Genomic DNA, 19,286 nt, shown 5'->3' on the forward strand with positions numbered 1-19,286 from the left:
ATAGGATCTGAACATTTTGCTCTTTTGTCTTGTCAAAAAAGCCACCACCAGGTGTTCCCCAGATCCGCTGAATTTATGAGATTAAATCACCTGAAGTTGGACTTTCCTTACTGATAAGATGACTTCTGGAGGCTTCAGAGGTTTCAGAGTAAAATGTCCTGGATACAAATGCATGTCACTCTTTTGCTGCACAGTGTTAGAAAATCCTGCAGTGGCAATATATTAGTTGCGATAATTCCACATTTACCTCACTCCTAACTTTTCTGTTTTGAGTAAGAAACAGCAAGGGACGTTTATTTATGTAGTGAGATTGATACATAACTATAAAGAAACATAAAAGCACTGCAAAAATAATACATTAAGATGTTACAATACAGGCATTAAAAGATACAAACATTCTAATAATCCCTGTAACCTTTGGCGTGTTTGACACTAATCTGTGACAGGTGTGGGTTTCTACTGCAGTGAGACTCCATCCAACAGGTGGAATATTACATATCCATACAAAGTGTGAGCTTATGGCTAGTTGCAGCATTCTGCACAATGCTTTGTGGGATTCATTTTGCATAGTGACACCCCTAAAATGTTAGACGGTCTAAAATATTAAATTCCAATAAGGTGACAGGATTTAAAATCATTAAACTATATAAACACCTTTACAAATCACAATTTAAACCTGGGCAAGACCTTTGACGGTATGAAGTCTAATGAGTCTGCTGTGCTCCATGCAGGAGTCTCTGGACAGTCGCCACCGCCTGCTGTGCAAACAGAGGGAGGATGCCAAAGATCTGAAGGATAACCTGGACCGCCGAGAGAACCTGGTCTCCACCTTCCTGTCGCGCCAGCTGTCCGCCGAGCAGCTGCAGGACTACCGGCGCTTCGTCCAGACCAAGGCCTCGCTCCTCATCCGCCAGAAGGACCTGGAGGAGAAGCAGAGGCTGGGAGAGGAGCAGCTGGAGGCGCTTTCCAACAGTCTGAACATGTGAAGGAACATTCACCGTGGCTCTGGTTGTCAGGCTTTTTGGACGTAATCCAATCATGACTCTTTTTTTCTCTCCCTCCTTTCAAGACTTTATGGAGGACAGAAATATCTGCTGAGAGTCAAGTGAACTTTTTCCGCCCATCTCGATTTGCACAAGCAGCAGTGTGCATTAAAACATGTCTTAATGTTGTACATTTGTTTTCACTTTAAGCAGAATTGAACTGTTTCAGTGTGCCTTCATATATATTATTGTAGCTGTTGGAACTTTTTATCTTGGAGCTGCTGTGCAGAAACTTGTAGTAATTCAGATGCTGTCCTTTTGTTGTCCACTGAGATAATGGCCCTGCAGCCCTGTGCCTGCATCTGTGGAAACTTACGATAAGCTTTAAGACCGTCTCTGAACAGCGACGAGGCTTCAGTGGCCTGACGGAGGGCGGTGTGCTGTTCCAGGTCTGGAAAAATGTACTGTAGATGTAGAAGATTTAATATTCTTCTTTTTGGTTGTCTGTGTTTCTAAATGCATTTCAAATTAAGGTTCTAAAAACCAAAAGAAATAATAAGTTCAATGGAAAAAAAGCACTTTGTAAAGATACATGTATGCACATTAGATCAAACTGGAGTCTAAATAATTTGAAGTGAAAGCCTTACTCCATCCGTTAAAATGTTTTATTTTTTCCTCTTCAGTTTAAAGGGCATTTATCATCACTTTTACAACTTTTCCTTTCTAACTTTGTTCAGGCTTGTATTCCATGACAGTTGCATTCATTTTCATGTCCGCAACAAATAAGTACATTAAATGCATAGCACAATCTTCACCAGAGGCAAAATTAATGACCGCAAAGTCTCCACAGTGAATATGTTGATAAAATGGAGATAATTAATCCAGTGAGGAGAAAGCGGAAATCTTGTCTCTGTCGGGTAACGTGGAGACATAATATACCGGCACTCATTAAAAACATTCTGTGGTGAACCCAGTCTGACTGTCATTTGTCACAGTTTATGTAATTTCTGCTCCACTTCTGACCAGCATTGTTATTGATCAGCAAACCAATTTCTCCCAACTGTCACCAGTAAAGTGTATGTTAATGAACTGCTTAGTTATTGTTCAAGTCTCACTTTTTTCATATAATCATACGTTTTACTTGTGAGCGTTCAAGAACACAATCTGACACAAACGCCTCGGTGTGTGGCTGTTGACTCTGTGTTGGTTCCAGCTGCATTATTGACTGTATCATGTCCCTTTTTCTGAGCTCTGTGATTTCTTTTACCCATAATTTCAAGAGTTTAATTCCATATAATCCCAGGGAAATTAAGGTTACCAATACATAGAGGGTTAGGTAAAATCCACCCTTCATATCTGTGTTCACTGTAGGATTTTTGTATCAAAAGTTCTTATTTTTTGTGTGTTGCCAATAAGTGACCACACATGCATTTGACACATTTAAATTAAAATGGCCTTTTTGTGTCAGGGAAATAATCCTTTGTATAATTTAAAGATCATTATCCATCTGTAGTAGCACCTTCCTGTTACCCATAAGGTTCTTTTTCTCAGAGACTGACTACCTGCTCTTCACTGCTGTAAAATAATTTAATAATTTGTAGGTGTCCTGACTACAAGACATGAAGAGTCTTGAATATTTCCTTACCCTAACTCACAAAAGCAGTTATCACGGAGTATTTCCTCTTATGTCCTTTTGCAGAAGCGACATCTTATACTTGAAACACTTTAATAGGTTTAATTTACTGCAGGTGTCTTTATTCCCAGCTGTCTTTTGGTACTTGAATCAAACAACCCATCTACATGCATTCGTACTGCATTTAGTTCAGCCATATTTGTGTCTATCAGTGACATCAGAGCTGTTGGATAATTTCCTGAACTCTGTTTTGTTTTATTTTGTCTGTGAGAGATCGTGAGTGTGTTCAGAAACTGATCCCCGTGTTATTTTCCCCTCAGGACGCATACCTGCTGGCTGCATTGTCTCCAATATTTAAATGTAGGAGGAAAAAGCTGAAGCTCTTCTACACTGACAGTTTTTGATTCAGTTTTGCCACCAGAAGACAAAAAAATTCTCTGGAGATTTTTACTTGTGTCCATCAAAGTTTTCTAAACAAACACATTTGTTTTGGTTTTTCTCACAGCTGAATGCTGAAAAGGCCTTCATGCTGTTTTCTGTAGCTGGCTGGGATTTCTAAATTATGCAAACCTCCAACATTTTGAAAAACCAAACAAAAAGACTTGAGGAAAGTCTTTTTGTTTGAAAGGAGGAGCAGTTTTTTCTATATTTTCCAGGTCCAGGCTTGTCCCCTTTAATCAAAACATTTGTTGTGAATATAGTTTAATAACTACAGATCTCTGATGTCAGAATGAAATAAATCTATATAAAAGCCAACTCAGAAAAACATTTTAACCCATGGTGAGATTGATCATAGCAAACAATTCAAAATCTGTTTTCTCTGCTTTGTTTCACTTCCATTTTCTCTTGAGAGTTGTTTGTTTGTGCCTGTTTGGGGTTTTAAAAAATCCATGATGTTTGTAATATTGTGAATAAATTAAGGTTTCACTGTTCATCTGTGGGTTTTCATTTTATACTCTCTTCAATTTATATATGTGCTGCTACGACATCCAAACAGAGTAGATATTTATTCCAATGATTTCCCAAACCTTTGAGATAATTTTGCTCCAAACACTAGATAAGCCTTTTTGTACAGTACAAGACGTGCAGATAAATTAACTAACCACGGGTAATATGTGGTTAGTCTGGTTGCCTTTTTGTGTAGGAGGCAGATTTTTCCATAGCAAGGGGAAATGAGACACTCTTCCTGTTACACAAATGACCTTATTAAATTAATGGCATGGCAGGGGATATTTGGTTCAGTCAGTCAGCTGGGTAGGACATAGAAAAGAGACAGAGAGGCAAACAAACAACAAAAACTGGTGGTGTTTACTTAATACTGGCAATATTAATAATAAAACATAAACTACATAACTAGAAAGACACCAAATGTGTTCACTGCACCCAAAGCCACATGAGCAGCAAAGAGAGATTTGTTCTACCTGCTGCTGTATGCTTCATGTGTTTTTGTAATTGTGTGTGTTGAATATTTGTGTTTATTTGCAACTGTGTATTCATGTATAAGAAAAGGTTGTTTGCAGTAAACTGATGACTTAAATCAGAGCTCGCTTCTGCCCTCTGCTGGCAAATCAACACACTGCTTTTTAAAAGAGACTCAGGAAATAAAGTTTCTCATGTACATTTTAGTATTTTATACAATAAGAGGAATCGAACACAACAAAATAAAAGAGCATGAAACTTTAAAAAGTAACCATAAAGAAGATCCAGCTGCTTTCAATATATGAACATATTTATAATTGTTCCACTTTTTCACAATAAACCTGAACTTTAATGCAATTTACTCAACTCAAACTTAAGGTGATAGATCAACACAAAGTAGCTGCAAAGTGGAAGGGGAATGCTTCACAAATATAATCTGAATTATGTGGCAGGCTTTTTGATTCAGTTCCCTTTACCCTCGTCCCACTAAATAAAATCAACTGCAGCTGCTTTCAGAAGTGAAGCTAATGTGGGAGCTGTGGGATGTTTGTTTTCAGCAAAAACTGGGATAGCTGGAAAAATGGATGCAGTTGGTCAAATATCAAATCTATTTTGTTGCAGTTATTTTCTCCAAAAGGCTTGGAAAGTAAGTGTATTTCTATAACACCATTCACACATGATGTAAGTGATTTCCATGAAAGTTAAAGGTCACTTTTGTTTCAGGAGGTAAAATGATTAAAGATTTAATGATTTAGTGAGTCAAGTTGAGGAAACTGAATGTTTGAAAACCTCAAAGGTGAAAACAAACCATAAAAAACAAGCCTGTGAACTCCTCCATAAATAGCTACCTGACTGTTTAATACAAAGAGTCGTGCATGCAGGTTAAACAGTGAGATGCAGATAAAATGTGAGGCGTGTTGACAGGTATATCGTTGAACTTTGAACAGTCATGGTAGCAGCTTCCGCCTCCCGGTCTGTAAACAGGGCTAATTATCTCCAAGCCCAACCTGAGAGTTCAGTCTGCAGGTTCCATGTAAAATTTCTGTCTTTCCTGCTGCTTTTTTCTGGCCTCACCAAACTGGTAATGAAAAGGAAGAGGAAGGAGGATGAACTGCAAAAGCAACAAAACAACAAAACCTGAAATAACAGTAGCAGTAGAGAAGACAAGGAGCTTAACTGGGGGATTTTTCAAAAACAAGATATTTGTTGGAGTTACAGCCTTGAAAACAAACCACGGGATGAAACCCTAAAGCTGCAGCAGACAAAATATACACAACAGATGATTCAGGTACTCAGATCTGCTTCAAGGCTCAGGTTTCAGTCTGAACTCTGAACTCTCCACCCACAGGAATGCTAGCACACCTTGAGTCAGCCTCCCACCCCTGATAGTCAGTCATTAGTCGCCACACCCAGGAAGATTAACCAAAGATTGTACTCAGACTAAACAAATGTGAAGACGTGGATCAGCAGAAGACAAAACAGCCTGAAAATTCTTCTTTATATTTAGCTTTTGTTTAGCTCTGGTCACGTTTCTTGCCTTGTTGTTAAACTTTGCATCAATCTTTTGCTATTGTTTGTCTGTCTGGAAGTAATTGTGTCTTCTCATGCTTGCTGGATGATGATTTTAAATGATTTTTTGGAAATCCTGGTTGTTTCTGGTTTTCAGTGCCGGCTCAAGATTTAACGGGGGCTTAGGCAGAATTTGATTTTGGGCTCCAATTCTAGTTTACCTTATCTATATTAAAAAAACAAAACAAAAAAACAAACAAACCACTATTTAAGATAGTTCAGAGCAGGTTATTTTTCTGACAGATTCATTGGAAAGACCAATCAGAGTACAACATTTCAGTTGGTAGAGAAGAGCCAATTGCTATTTATGAAATCATTTTGTTCTTTTTGAGAAATCACACATTGAGTCGGCCATGGTGGTTACTTTGGGTCTCATACAGTTTTATTTTACTTCACACTGCTAGAGCCACTTGATATTTATTGTTAACAGGGAACCTTCAGCGTCTGGCTTGCTAGGATAATGGAAAAACCGCAAGCATAGGGGTTACAGTGTTTTTATTATGGCATCACAAAAGGGCAGCTGCTTTGAGCAAGTACAGATAAAATACTTTAAACCAAAAATTCCCTGTCTAAGGCTATTTCTAGAAACTTCATGTTCTGGTCTATCCTGGTAAAATTTAGAGAAAACACATTTTAGAACAATGTGTCCTCTCTAAATTTGGCCTGAAAAAAGACAGACAATGTTTTAACTCCACTTACATGTGCTTTTCTATGCATCTCCAATGAAAGTTTGACCAGGAAATTGACTCCCATGAAAAACTCTCTATACCTCAAAACTGCAAATAAAACAAAACTCAAGCGGAACAAAGCAAAACAACTATAAAGCATGACTTGTTTTTCTGAAGGAAAAGCAGAAAAAACTGCTGTACTCCTTCCTGTTAGCATGTCATGAATATCTGTACATGTCCAGCATAAAAATCTGTATATGTGCTTTAGTTTGTTGTTTAGTTTCTGTTTTGGAGCCAGAAAGTTTGAACTTTCCAAAACATTGATAGTAAAATAAAATAAACATGAACTAAATTCAAAATGACCCTAAATATGCAATTATTTATATGATGTGAAATACTGATAGTACATCAGACTCAGTCTATGTTTAGCAGCATCTCTTTTCTGGAAAAAGCCATTTTGATTTTACAACATGAACTCTTTGAGATCAATAGAAAGTACTTCTAGCTCAGTGTTTCTGTGCTCGACTATATGAATTTCCTGAATGAAGCTATGTCTACTCTTCATTTCTATTCCTTAGGAAGTATTCTTGGCTCAGTGTTTCAGTTTAGCTGTGTCCCTTTCCTGATTAAAGTCACTTAAAGATTTTGCGTTCTTATAGAAAGTGTCCCTATCTCAGTGCCACCACTTTTTTTCTGAGAGGAAGCCATTATCAAAATCTTGTTAGGTGCCTTGATATGGCATTTGTTGTGGATGGTGCCATTAAAAAAATAAAAAAATCTTTACTCTCAAATGTAAAAATGGTATACCTTCCTTCCCTCATTCTGCTCATCCCAGCTTATTTTTCCTCATAGCTGCCCCAGAAAAGGACATTTACGTAACAAAACCTTCGGGCGAGGAGATGACCTGTCATCTTGACGCAGGAACAATGAAGGCTGCCGGGGAAGTGACATCATAAGTCACAGAAGAGGCAGCAGGGAGGGAGAGGATTTTCCCCCCCTGCAGACTCCTCTGTAGCTCCAGGCTGCTGGTCATAAAGTATGACGATACAGTTAGCTCTGTAGCTTCCAGCTGCACATGAACACACCAAGCCCCAGTCAGCTGCTCATCAGCCTGAATCACGGCTGTCCCAACAAGCCGAGCAATATTTCAGAGAAATCTTGGCACCGACACGCATAACAGATTTGAGGAAAACCCGGGCAGCTTTTAATAAATGACCCGCTTTAAAGCGTTTAGCCAGATTTAATATACTTTACATCAAAATGCTTCAACTCAGTGACTTGGAATATCTTAAATATTATAATTATGTATTTTTTTGTTACAGAGGGAGTTAATATTTTCATGCATTTCACTGACATTTTGATTTATGAGTGAATTTTCTTGCTGATAAAGAGTTGGATTCACACATAAGTCCCACATTTTGATTCTCTCCTTTTGTAATCGTCCCGTTTGTTCATCTCTGACTAAACAATTCAAGAGGCGAAACATGTCAAGTCTTGATTTGCAAATGTTTCTCATGCAAGTAGATTCCAAACGGCAACAACAATTCTTTCTGGAGCTGAAATGATTGCAAACTGATTAAAATATCCACAAAAATAATGTAAAGAGTCTGTAAACGCCACCTTAAAAGTTTCTTATTCAGTCATCTTTTGAACAGGACATCCGTTTTTCAGGATATTGGCAAAATTTAGTGATTTCATATCAATAATTGGCTATAGATTGCTTTATTATAACTGTAGTTGTCAATATGTTTCATTGTTTTAGCAGCAGCAGGCTGCTGAAAAATTAAATAAAGTGACGTTTCCATCATTCATCAGCACACAGAAGCGTTAGACATCAGTCTGTGTCTGAAGCCAGAGGCGTCTTGCTCCTCACTGTTGTCCTCGCTCAGAGAGTAAAGTCCGGACCTCTGACTGGGTTTCTTTTTGTGGCTGATCACCGCGGGCTGGAAGAGACGGCTAATGGAGTGCAGACCCCTGGAGAGGTCTGGCAGCACGTCCTGCTCCTCTCTATGGGACAGAGGGTCCGTTGCCTGAGGTTGGGTCGGTGCTTTGGGCTCCATCAGCATCTCCTTGACAATTTTAGAAATGCCCTTGTGCAGGTAGTGGCATGGCCTTTTGCCACAGTTGTCCCTGATCCTGACGTTGGCCCCGAATTCGCCCACCAGCATGGCCATGATGTACTCTTGGTCATGCTGGGCAGCTATGTGTAGAGGAGTGTAACCCCCGTGGGATTTTGCGTTGATGTCGATGGTGACCTTTCCCTCCCGGACCATGTCCAGGACCACAGAGAGCATTTTACTGTTCCCACACTTGGCTGCCCAGTGCAGGACGGTGAACCCCGAGATGAAGTCCTTCTTCTGCGCAAGGTGGCAGTCGCCGAGCAGCAGACCGTGAACGTGGGTCCAGTGGCCCGCAGCACAGTTCACCAGCCACTCGTGCTCCGTCTGCTCCAGGGGGAACATGGAGGAAATCCTTGAGTCTTTGGGTTCCTCCATCACCTTGGAGCTCCTTGCTGCCCTCCTCAGCTGGGGCGAACAACTCTCCACCGAGGACGGCTTCCTCTTAGTCTTCGGGGTGTCTGCTTTTTGACTGTAGGGAGGTTCTTCTGGGCTCACCCTCAGTTTTTGGATCTCCACCCTGGTAGAAACAGGTATTCTCAGAGGAAGACCATAAGGTTTGCTCTGGGCCCTGACTTCATCGTTCTCCTTCCTGTTAAAATGAAAATTCATCATCCTTTTAAGCTTGACCTCCTCACATTTGCTCCTCTGCAGAGCCAGCTCTACGGGAGATAAATATGCAGGATTTCCCCCAGAAGCAGCTAATTCTTCTGAGTTGTCAGTCTTTTCATCTTGTACATCTGGAGCCTGCTCCTGCTCCCCTGACACATCTGTATTTCTATCATCATTACCGTTTTCGGTCGTTTGGCTCTCTCCGAGAAAATGCCGGTACGTTTTTCTGAGGATAACGAACCGGGTCCCGTCGATCGCTTTGACGAAGGCGACATTGTTCACTAAAGTCTTGAAGAGCTCTCTGTTCCGATCCTTCTCGGCCGGATCGACACAGTCCACTGAGGATTTAAAGTGTGCCTCCAGATCAGATTTCTTCACTTTGCCCCCCTCAGCCGCTAGCAAAGAAATAATGGATTCCTTTGTTAAATCCATGAATAAAACTCTTAAAGCCAGAACAAAAAGAAGAAACTTGAGTTCCACAGCCGCGCCGTTCAGACACCTGGCTGCTCTGTTCTCCTCCCTCTCTACCTGGGGGAGTTTCTCTATTGGGCAAGGTGTGGACGTGGAAATGATTTGAATAATATACCCAGGTGTTTTCAAAAGAAAGTGAACCGGTAGGACGTTTAATGCTTCATGAGAAGACTAAAACATTAACTAATTTCATGTGAATAAATGTAAAAGGTGGAATTTCTCCTACATAAGAAAAGAATCGATTAAACTTTTCCGCATGGATTGAAGTCTTTTTCCCCCTTGTGTGAAAATCAGCCTACAATATGTCACATGACATCTTAATTATCCACGGATTGGCTGTAACCAATTGTAAGCTCAGTCTTTGAACGCATTTGTTCATTTAAACGTAACAATGCATTTCTAGAAAGAATTATTGCACATAAAGTAGCCCAAAACATTTTGATAACCTCACATATTTGTGCTGTCATATCATATATCAGCTCCTGCCCTGGCTTGCACTATAATGACATTCCTGAACTGAAAGGGAGAGTCTGATAAGAAGAGGCCATATTGAAACCAATGATGTGCCGCCCGTACCCGAGCCGATTCTTTGTGCTGATTCATTTAACGAAATGAGAAAGAACTCGTGTTCTTTTCAACATAAACTTAAGTTGTACATTTAGTTTTACTGAAAATTTCAATATTCCAGGCCAATAATAATAAAATTCTCACATAGCCATGTTGGCTTAACAAAAAAGCCCACACATGAACTGTGCATTTCAACTTTATTGTTGCTATGCTTTCCACCCCCTCACAGTTCTCTGTGGCTGTCTCTTTATCTTTTACATTGTTGTCTGCCAAACATTTCCTTCCACTCAATTTTACTTTCAAATTCACTTCAACGGTTTTAGTCCTTGTCTTCCAATAAAGGAAAATTTACAAAACTTATTGTCTCTAAAAATTATTATAAATCTACTAACATACCCTGAAATGTTTTTTCATTCATTCAATAAACACACATTACATTTAATAATTATGCTCAGCCATAAATGAAAGTTTATACTCTGTCTCCAGGAGGTCAGACAATCATTAGCTCAAGTAATCACATTGAAGGTCATGCAGTCAGTTTCTCTTTCAGTTCCAAGCATTCTGCAAAAGGTGTGTAAATCTTTACCAGCACAGAATTTACAAGACAAAACATGAGATTAAGCAATGTTTCTACCAAGCCATAGCTTTGACATTTAATGGATTTTAAATATCTCAGATTATTAAATAGTACAGAACTCACAGACTGCCTTATAAGGATATGGATTTATTTATTTTTTTTGGCTTAGACCATTCAAAAGTCCAATCCTGGTTCAAAGTAATATTTGTTGTAGAAACTCGTAGCAGTCTATTCTCTCTGGCATTCAACATGTCAACAAACATAGGTTGACTTGTTGCCATGGGTTTAAGAAACTCATTTGTTGTAAGCTGTCAATTTACTTTCTAGCTATATCAAACATAACAGAATTACTGTGTTCAAATTAATTTACCAAAGATGGCTTCTACACAAATTACAAGAATTAAATATACAGTCATTTCAATAAATTAGACTGTACATACAAGTCTCATTGTATGTCAGATTACAAGTACATTATGAAATTAACAACCTTTAAGCAGATATTAAACATACTTTTCATCTAGCCTATATTTCTGTTTTTAAAAATCGTTTTTTATTAGTCAGATGTAATATTCTAATTTTAAATGATTTCCTCAGCTGTAAGTGAAAAATCGTCATAATTAAAGAATACTTTAAAAAATACCCAGCTGTGTGTAATTAATCTGTATAATGTATACCCCACAAAAAATAGGTTTGGGAACTGAAGTCGTCTCTTTTTCAGGAGCTAAGCCAAATGATTCGGATCTCTGAACGGAACTGAAATTCCCATCACTAATTGAAACGTGTTCGTCACAAACAAAGATCTAAACTATGTCAAGATAATCACACCCTTTCTTTAAGTTAGGCACAGGTCTTCGTAAACGTTTTAATGCAAAATTAACGATACTCTGTTTTGGACGAGTCGGGGGATGTTGTTATATATATAAAAAACAGGTAAACCCTAAAGCTAATGTAACACACAATAAGCTGTAATATTTGTGACCAGAATATTACTCAAGTGCAAAGCGGATGATTTCAACAATTTGCAAACGGTTCAAATTTACCTTTATTTATCAGATTTTTTTTTATTTAATTTTTTTTAATGTTTTAAGACCGCCTCTCGGGTAAAGATGAATAAAATGACCGATCGACGATCAAACAAGGCAGCAGGGAACCATCTTGTCTCGGTTCGCCTCCGCCTCGTGTCCCTCTGTTCCCATCCCTGTCAGCTCGCCTTCAGTTAGTTTAGCAGGCTAAGTAAGGAGAGAGGAGGGCTGTTCCCTTTCGTCTCTGCTCAGTCTGCTGCTCAGCACGCCGTCAACACACATTCCACACCATGGCTGCCACGGACGTGGACGTATTTTCGGTAAGCAGATGTCACTACGCTTCGTGTTTAGTCCTGTCAGAGGAGCAGAAAACAGTAGAAGTGCAGCGTTTAGGAGGAGCGCTTGGTTGGTTGTCGTAAATATACGAGTGTGAAGCTAAGCCTCCCCCGCTTATGGAGCCTGTTCATCAGCGCCTGACGAGATGGTGGAAGTGATTTCTGCGACGGTGACTCAGTGGGTTTGTCGCTGTTAAGTCTAATCAATGTGGCTGCAATTTTCTACCCATGCATGTTTGGTTTGATGTGCGTTAGTATTATGCTAACATTAACGGTTAAATGAAGTGCCTTCAAACATAACAGCAAGGAAAGAGAGCAACCGACACTGTCAATGTGGATAGTTGCAGATGAAAGTCCTCCCTGTTTTAAATTGGAATTTATTTGCTGCTTTGAATTGTAGACTCATTGGAACCAGGTATGCTCAAAATACTTTCAAAAGATTCAGTTTCACCTGAAACTGAATCTTTGCACATAACTTACACAGAGATCATGTATGCAACTTAAAAAAAATACTTTATATTTTTATTTAAAGTACTGGCATTAATCTCATAATGGTCAGATTAAACGCCAGTTACTAACCAATCCCATATTTTAAGCCTAAAGGTCATGTTCATTTTTCTAGAACATTGTTTCTCAACCTAACCCTGAATGTTTTAGATGTTTCCCTGCTTTAACACACCTGACTCAAACATTGCTGTTCAGCCAAACCTCTTAATGAGCCATTAATTGAAGTCAAGTGTGACTTGAGAACCAGCATTGGGAAACACTGCTGTAGAATGTGAAATTAAATTATTTTAAACAACTTTAGGTAAAGTTTAAAATAAAGTTAATTGTGTTTTTTTTAATTAACAACAGACCTGGTTTGGGCTGGAGAAGTATGTAGTCAATCAAGTCACTTGATTTTATTTTGTATGTTTGTGTCTGAAAATATGAACACCATTTGAATAATACAAAAAAGCTATTATAGGAAGAAGTGTGAAATGTTAAGATGTGTGTGTATAAACCTTTTTTGTTGTGAGAGCCGTCTGCTGTGCTACTTTTAATACGGACTTTGTTTCAGTTTGTTTATTTGAAGCAATTTTCTGTTTCTGTTTGGCAATGTTTGCTTTCCGATACATAGACACCAAAGTTTGAAAGAACTATGGTTTCAAAACTGCTAAAAATGTCTTGTTATGCACTGGAGTTATCTTGGACTGTATGGAAGTAGAGCAGCACAACACTGCCCCTCCTCTACTGTTTGTTGTGCACTGCTGGTTAGCTGGCTTAAAGAAGACTACAAGAATGGTTTTGTTGCTTACAGGAAAGACAAATTCAGCAATTACAAAATATTCTGGTTTGAAAAGTAAAGTAATCTAACTAATCCATCTTGTTGTGGCTGAGTTACTGTGCGAGTAGCGCAACAGCAAAAACATGCTCAGACCTGAACCTTCAGAATTGCATAAAGATAATTACAAAAACCCACCTGTTTAGAGTTGCCTTTGATTAGGAGTAACTGGAACATTGATCAATATTTTTAATGCCTATTAGCTTGATAATTTTGATGATGGCATTTGACACAATGTAATGTTTATTGCTTGGTTTATAATTGATGTGTACAATGTTTTTATGATGTAAAGCACTTTGAACTGCCCTGTTGCTGAAATGTGCTATACCAGTGGTCCCCAAACTACGGCCCGCGGGCCTGATCGGCCCGCCTCCACATTTGGTCCGGCCCCCTGAACAATACCAGAGAGCATTTATATTTTTTTTCTCATATACCGTATTTTGCGGTCTATAAGCCGCTACTTTTTTGAACCATGCTTTGAACCATGCAGTTTATAGCCCTGTGCAGCTTACATGTGGATTTTTCTTCAACCACCAGGGGGCTCTTTAACAGGAAGTGAATAATTGTAAGTTGACATTGGAAATAAAAGAAGAAAGCGCCCATTAAAACGGAATTAGGTTTTAGGGAATTGAAATTTGAGAATGTTGTTGATCAGTTAAATGGCATTGAAGGGAAGAAGAAGATTATGAAATAAGAAGGGAGGGGAAGAAGATAAAATAACTAAAGCTGTATTTATCGGTATTATATGTTGTATCTAGTTCAGTTTTTCAATCTGATTTGGTGGCGATAATTTTGTTAATCTAAATAGAAGTTAGATGGCATTACAAATTCTAAATTTTTATAAACAATACAACAAACACATGATCTGTCAGTATCTTACAGAGTAATTTGTACTTATTAATCCAGCTAAATGTAATTTGCATTTAAATCTAGTTGAATAAAATATACTGTAGTAGACATGAAAATGTTTACTGTATAATTTTTCCATGCACACTCATGCAACGGCTGCCAGTGTAACCATAGGGACTTAACACAATCCTCCAGTAACATAGTATAGAACAGTGTTTCCCAACCCTGGTCCTCAAGGAACACTGTCCTACATGGTTTAGAGGTTTCCCTGCTTTAATGTGCCTAATTCAACTGATTGCAGTTCAGCAAACGCCTGTTATTCAGTCATGGATTGAAATCAGCTGGACTGAAGCAAGGAAATACCTAAAACATGCAGGACGGCGTGCGTCGAGGACCAGGGTTGGGAAACACTGCAATAGAATATGCACAGGGTCTCCCATTGGCTTATAGTAGATGCTATTGAAACTTTTCTTCAGTGACACAAAAGAGAGAAAAAATAAATTTCATTCTTTAGTTTAAATTATTACTTAGTAATTTTATGTATGTTTACAGTGTGTAGATATTCTAGTCAGATGCTGAATCACTCAGCCTTTCTCTACAGAGGACATATTTTCAGATTGGGTTGGATCTTGTTTTACGCGGATTGTAATAATGAGCGTTGCCAGTCAGGTGTGACCCAATGGAAACGGCAGCAGGGTGGGACAGTTTATAGAAAACACCAGTAACGCTGTAATAATAGTAGCAGAGAGAATTTCATAGAGTGGCTGGCGCAAACGACCGGGATTTAAACAGTGGGGATTAACTTTTTTGGCAGATGCTTGAAAAGGTTCTTGAATTGGACAGTAAGCAGCACAGAGATCCAGGGATAAAGAGATTAAGTTCACACTCCGGGCCACTCCTACTTAGTGGCTTAGTGGTGCAACACGTCGTCAAAGAAGAAAGGAGCCGATCCAAAAAAGAGAGAACCCGATATTGCTCAATCAGTACTTTTTAATTTAGGTCCAGCACTCGTTCCAGGAGATCTTGCAGACTGGTGATTTTTATAGATGTATATTTTAATGTCTCTCTTGGAATACAAAACCAGAGGATTGATTGGAGGGAAATGCTGAGAAAGCAGGGGAACAGGCCAGAGTTTGCAGCTGCCTGACTGACTTCCTGTCTGACTTTGAACGAAGTGAGACCACATTGAACAAACTGTCATGCCCTCTTGCCTGACTGCGTAAAGCGAGGGCTGTTAATTATGTGCAGCTATTGATAGAGACATGCGGCTTGTCAGACTGTAGGTCCACATCGACCCCATCTGATGGAAATGGCAACTTTGGGATGAATTTCTGAGCAGGATGCACGGGAGGCGATTGATTGACCCCGACTGACCAGTAACTTTTACTGTTTTCATTTAGTAGCGGCATCTGATTGTGCATCGTATAAATGGTTATGTAATAAAATGCCCCACTACGCATCCAGCGTGTACAGTGCTTGCTGACCATGAAGAGCCTTGCCCTGGAGTCTTGCATGCATAAAATAAAATTAGCTTCATTGAGCGCTTAAAGCAAAGAGACAAGGAACAAGGAAGTGTTCATGTGTACTCTACTTTGAGGTCCATTCTGAAAACTCGCTAGTTTTATGCACCAAAACAAGTGGGAAGAAATTTGCTGTATATTTCAGGTCCGATTGTACAACAGATACTGGTAACACTTTATTTGAAGGGGGTTGAATAAGACTGTCATGACACTGTCATAAACATGACATGAATAAGCCTTCATGAATATTTATGACTGTCATAAAGCGTCATTCAGTAAATTATGACACTTTAAATACAAAGTTGACATTATTCAAAATATCTTTATGACAACTTGACATTAACCAAGAAATCATTACTGTTTAAACTTTACCTTTAATAACATAAAGTTACCTAATTTTTAAAGTGCAATCAGTAATACTTTTATAACAAATTGACATCAGTAATGATTTCTTGGTTAATGTCAAGATGTCATAACGACATTTTGAATAATGTCAACTTTGTATTAAAAGTGTCATAATTTACCAAATGACGCTTTATGACAACAGTCATAAATATTCATGAATGCTTATTTATGTTCATGACATGTGTTTATGACAGTGTCATGTCAGTCTTATTCACCCCGCTTCAAATAAAGTGTTACCCAGATATTGATGTTTGTGGGTTGTTTGTGTTCTTGGCTGCATAGGAAATATAAAATCCAGAGGTTTCCTGAGGCAAATTCATCAACCATCATAACGCTGATGGAGAGTGACAGCCCAGATGTAGCGTCTTTAGTGATGATGAGTACTTACAAATCTGAAGAAAACTCAGGAAATAAGGTCAACATATGTCTTAATATGATGTTGGGGAACATTTAGTGATCCATGATGTTTCTTCACCTCAGAAGTGAGATTCTGTCTGCTCCCATCTGACCCATCATCACTCAGCTGTTTGCATTATTGATGCTTTTATTGATTTTATCTGCCTTTAAGCAAAAATAAAATCCATTTTCTTGGTTATATGAATTATTTCTATGGTGCTTTCATTAGTGTGTTTTTAATTGTGAAAAAGTAATCTTCAGGTTGATTGCTTAGACTGTAAATAATATAACCTATAGATTATTTTTAATACTCTTCCTCTTGAAGTCTTGAAGACTAGCAGTGTGTGTTTTTTATGAGGCCTTGCAGTGTGTTTTAAACTGTAAGCATGCAGGGTGTGTGAACTGTGTGATATTGGGAAAACATGATCCTAAGAATGTATTGATTGCTATAAATGTGTATGTAATAATTTTCATTTAGTTAATAATGCATTTATTTGCACTGAGTTAGTAGCTCATGGTGGTTTTGCTGATTGGAATGTTGATATTTTGGATCAAAACCAAATCATAACTGAGAAATAAATTTGTTGTCGTTGAAATGTGTAATTATTTTTAAGCAAGTACAAGAAATTCTATCACATTGGTAACAGATTTTTGAATCTTTTTAAAAAAATACATTACAATTTTTGATTTACAAGCATATAATTTTGTATAGTGGTGCATATATTTGTTGGATGGACTCTTAAACTTGAGATGCTAAAACTCCCAGTGTGGTGGATGAAGATGGAGAAAAACTTGTTTCTGTCTCTGGTTCCTTCCTTCCTACCTTCCCTGCTTTCTTCATTTCTGTCTTGTCTTTTCTTCTTCTCTTCTGTCCTAACTCCTTCAAACCGCTTGTCTTTTTTTTCCTTTCTTCATTCCTTCTCCTCTGATTCTGACTTTTCCAGGTTCCATATCAAAAGTCTTTTATTATTCACTATAAAACATTATGGGACCTCTGTAGTCTGGAAAAGGTGGAACTTTTAGGTACAAGTAGGAACACAGCATTATATTTTCCAAAAGCAAAATATATCTACCTCATGAAATCCTTCCTGTCCGTTTCATCACATCTGTGTATTTTTTTTCCTCTCTTCCTGTTGGCATGAATAAAGCGACTCTGTGGTGATACAGTTGATGTGCGTGAGTGATAAATGCCATAAAGAAACTAGTTTTCATTCCTTTGTTGTAGTTAAATTCCTGACTGGAAGCATGACGTTGAAATCTCAACCGTCAACATTTTTTGCCGTTGCAACATCACTGCCGGCCCGAGTATGTACAGGAGGTTGACGGCATGCTACTCTGAGATGGGTAGGTGTGGTTAGGAGAAACGTCAGGGCAAATAAAAAGTGTTGCTCAATGAATTCATGATTTAAAAAAACCCTTTATCCTTCTGACTGAAACTACCCAGCAGCCATCAGACAGGAAATACCAGTCAGCAGCCACTTGATGTAAGGAGCATAGCCTGTAAGTGTTGGTTTGTTGTTGAGGTTACCATGTGGTCAGATCCCCTCACAAAACCTAAGTTGATTTATAAACCCAGCACTTAGTTCAAAAACCCTCAAACTGACATTTGCACATTCTCAACTTTCTAGACATGATTCATTCTTCAGAAACACTTAAAGGATGTGCAACACAAGTATTTATAGCTATAGAAAGGTTAGATTTTCATATTTGAGACCACTGTTTCTTTTTTCACTATTGGGTCAACAGTCACTTTCTGGTGGTTAATGCAGTGACTGTGTGAAATCGTGGTTTCTGCTGGTAGCATTTTCTGTCAGTCTGCAAGTCAAACAACACCAGACTTATTCAAACTTATATTCATAGAGACTGGAAGGATGAAAAAACAAACAAACGTGCACTTCAGCTACTATTGATACAAGTTTTAGAAAATTTAGTAGGAAAACATGACGACTGAGTTCAGATTGTGCAAAGAACAACCGGCATACTCGATGAGCATCAGCTGCAGTGAAGTGTAGCGATCTGTCAGATGACTCAGAGACTCTGTCTTATCAAAAACAAGACAGTCGAGGCAGGTATGGACAGAGGCCTGGAGGGTAAAAGATGACCAAAAAAAAGTAGTGACTAAAACAAAAACAAATGGCGTCTAGAGATGCTGATTGATTCACTACTGTTGGTTATATTACATTGTCAGTTATTATTGCAATATTTGTCACATTTCTCTTTGTTGCTCTACAAAGGCTGAATGAGTGTGGGATAGGGATGTGTAATAAATCAGTATATAGCGATAGACGTGATCAACATCAATAGATAATATGTCTGATAGACTGTTCAATAATTTCACTGAACTCTGATCCAGAATCCCACAGCATTCTGGGAGATATAGGCAGAGGAAAGACTTAAGCTGTTCAGTCTGTTGGTGACATCAACTCACTCACTCACTCTTTGGTCACTTAGCAACTCACTCACTCTTTGGTTACCTGGCAACAACCTGTTGAGTAACTTGCGCAGTAGCAGTTGAACTTTTCACCCCTGTTCCTCATAACTGCTTCACAACAAAAAAACAGCATAAAGTGAAAACTGTGGATAAAACAGAAAAGGTCTTACCAGCACGTTACCAGTTTTTTAGATATTTAAAACAAAAATAAATTAATAATAATCTATTATTTATACAAATCCCTTATATCTTGATTTCAGTTCAGACATATTTAACAGTGACTCTCATGAACATAGGTTGTCCAATGTAGCCGTTAACCAGCAGGCACAATGTGAAGCTAAATCATTGCTTTAATGGGTATTATTCACTCTTCATCAAATACCACTCA

General features: G+C 38.4%; 3 protein-coding genes across 7 annotated transcripts in view; 2 read left to right on the forward strand and 1 right to left on the reverse strand.

The window, feature by feature from the left end:
• shroom1 (shroom family member 1) overlaps nt 1-3,548 on the forward strand; it is a 38,350-nt gene extending 34,802 nt beyond the window's left edge. For all 4 annotated transcript variants that reach the window (XM_015034418.1, XM_015034420.1, XM_015034421.1 and 1 more), the window contains exon 9: nt 732-3,548. In XM_015034418.1, the coding sequence (XP_014889904.1) occupies nt 732-986 (255 nt within the window). In that variant the 3' untranslated portion in view covers nt 987-3,548. The remainder of the gene's footprint in view (nt 1-731) is intronic.
• Nucleotides 3,549-4,602: 1,054 nt separating this feature from the next.
• The window catches only part of septin8a (septin 8a), a 51,942-nt gene continuing 37,258 nt past the window's right edge, over nt 4,603-19,286 (forward strand). Inside the window, exon 1 of one of the 2 annotated variants that reach the window (XM_015034423.1) lies at nt 4,603-4,681. In XM_015034423.1, the coding sequence (XP_014889909.1) occupies nt 4,616-4,681 (66 nt within the window). In that variant the 5' untranslated portion in view covers nt 4,603-4,615. Of the gene's footprint in view, nt 4,682-11,787; nt 11,959-19,286 lie in introns of those variants that run through there. The other variant, XM_015034422.1, reaches the window with a different exon arrangement.
• On the reverse strand, nt 7,493-9,655 carry sowahaa (sosondowah ankyrin repeat domain family member Aa). The gene has a single exon (XM_015034424.1). It carries the CDS (start codon nt 9,431-9,433, stop codon nt 8,084-8,086), a length of 1,350 nt encoding a protein of 449 aa, XP_014889910.1. The 5' UTR covers nt 9,434-9,655; the 3' UTR covers nt 7,493-8,083.

This window comes from Poecilia latipinna, unplaced genomic scaffold, assembly GCF_001443285.1.
Source record: "Poecilia latipinna isolate Pla-1442-1.1 unplaced genomic scaffold, P_latipinna-1.0 Scaffold298, whole genome shotgun sequence".
In the NCBI taxonomy this organism is placed as follows: Eukaryota; Metazoa; Chordata; class Actinopteri; order Cyprinodontiformes; family Poeciliidae; genus Poecilia; species Poecilia latipinna.

Coding starts and splice junctions, on each gene's coding strand:
- sowahaa (XM_015034424.1), bottom strand. CDS start 9,433: ATGGATTTAACAAAGGAATCCATTATTTCTTTGCTAGCGGCTGAGGGG.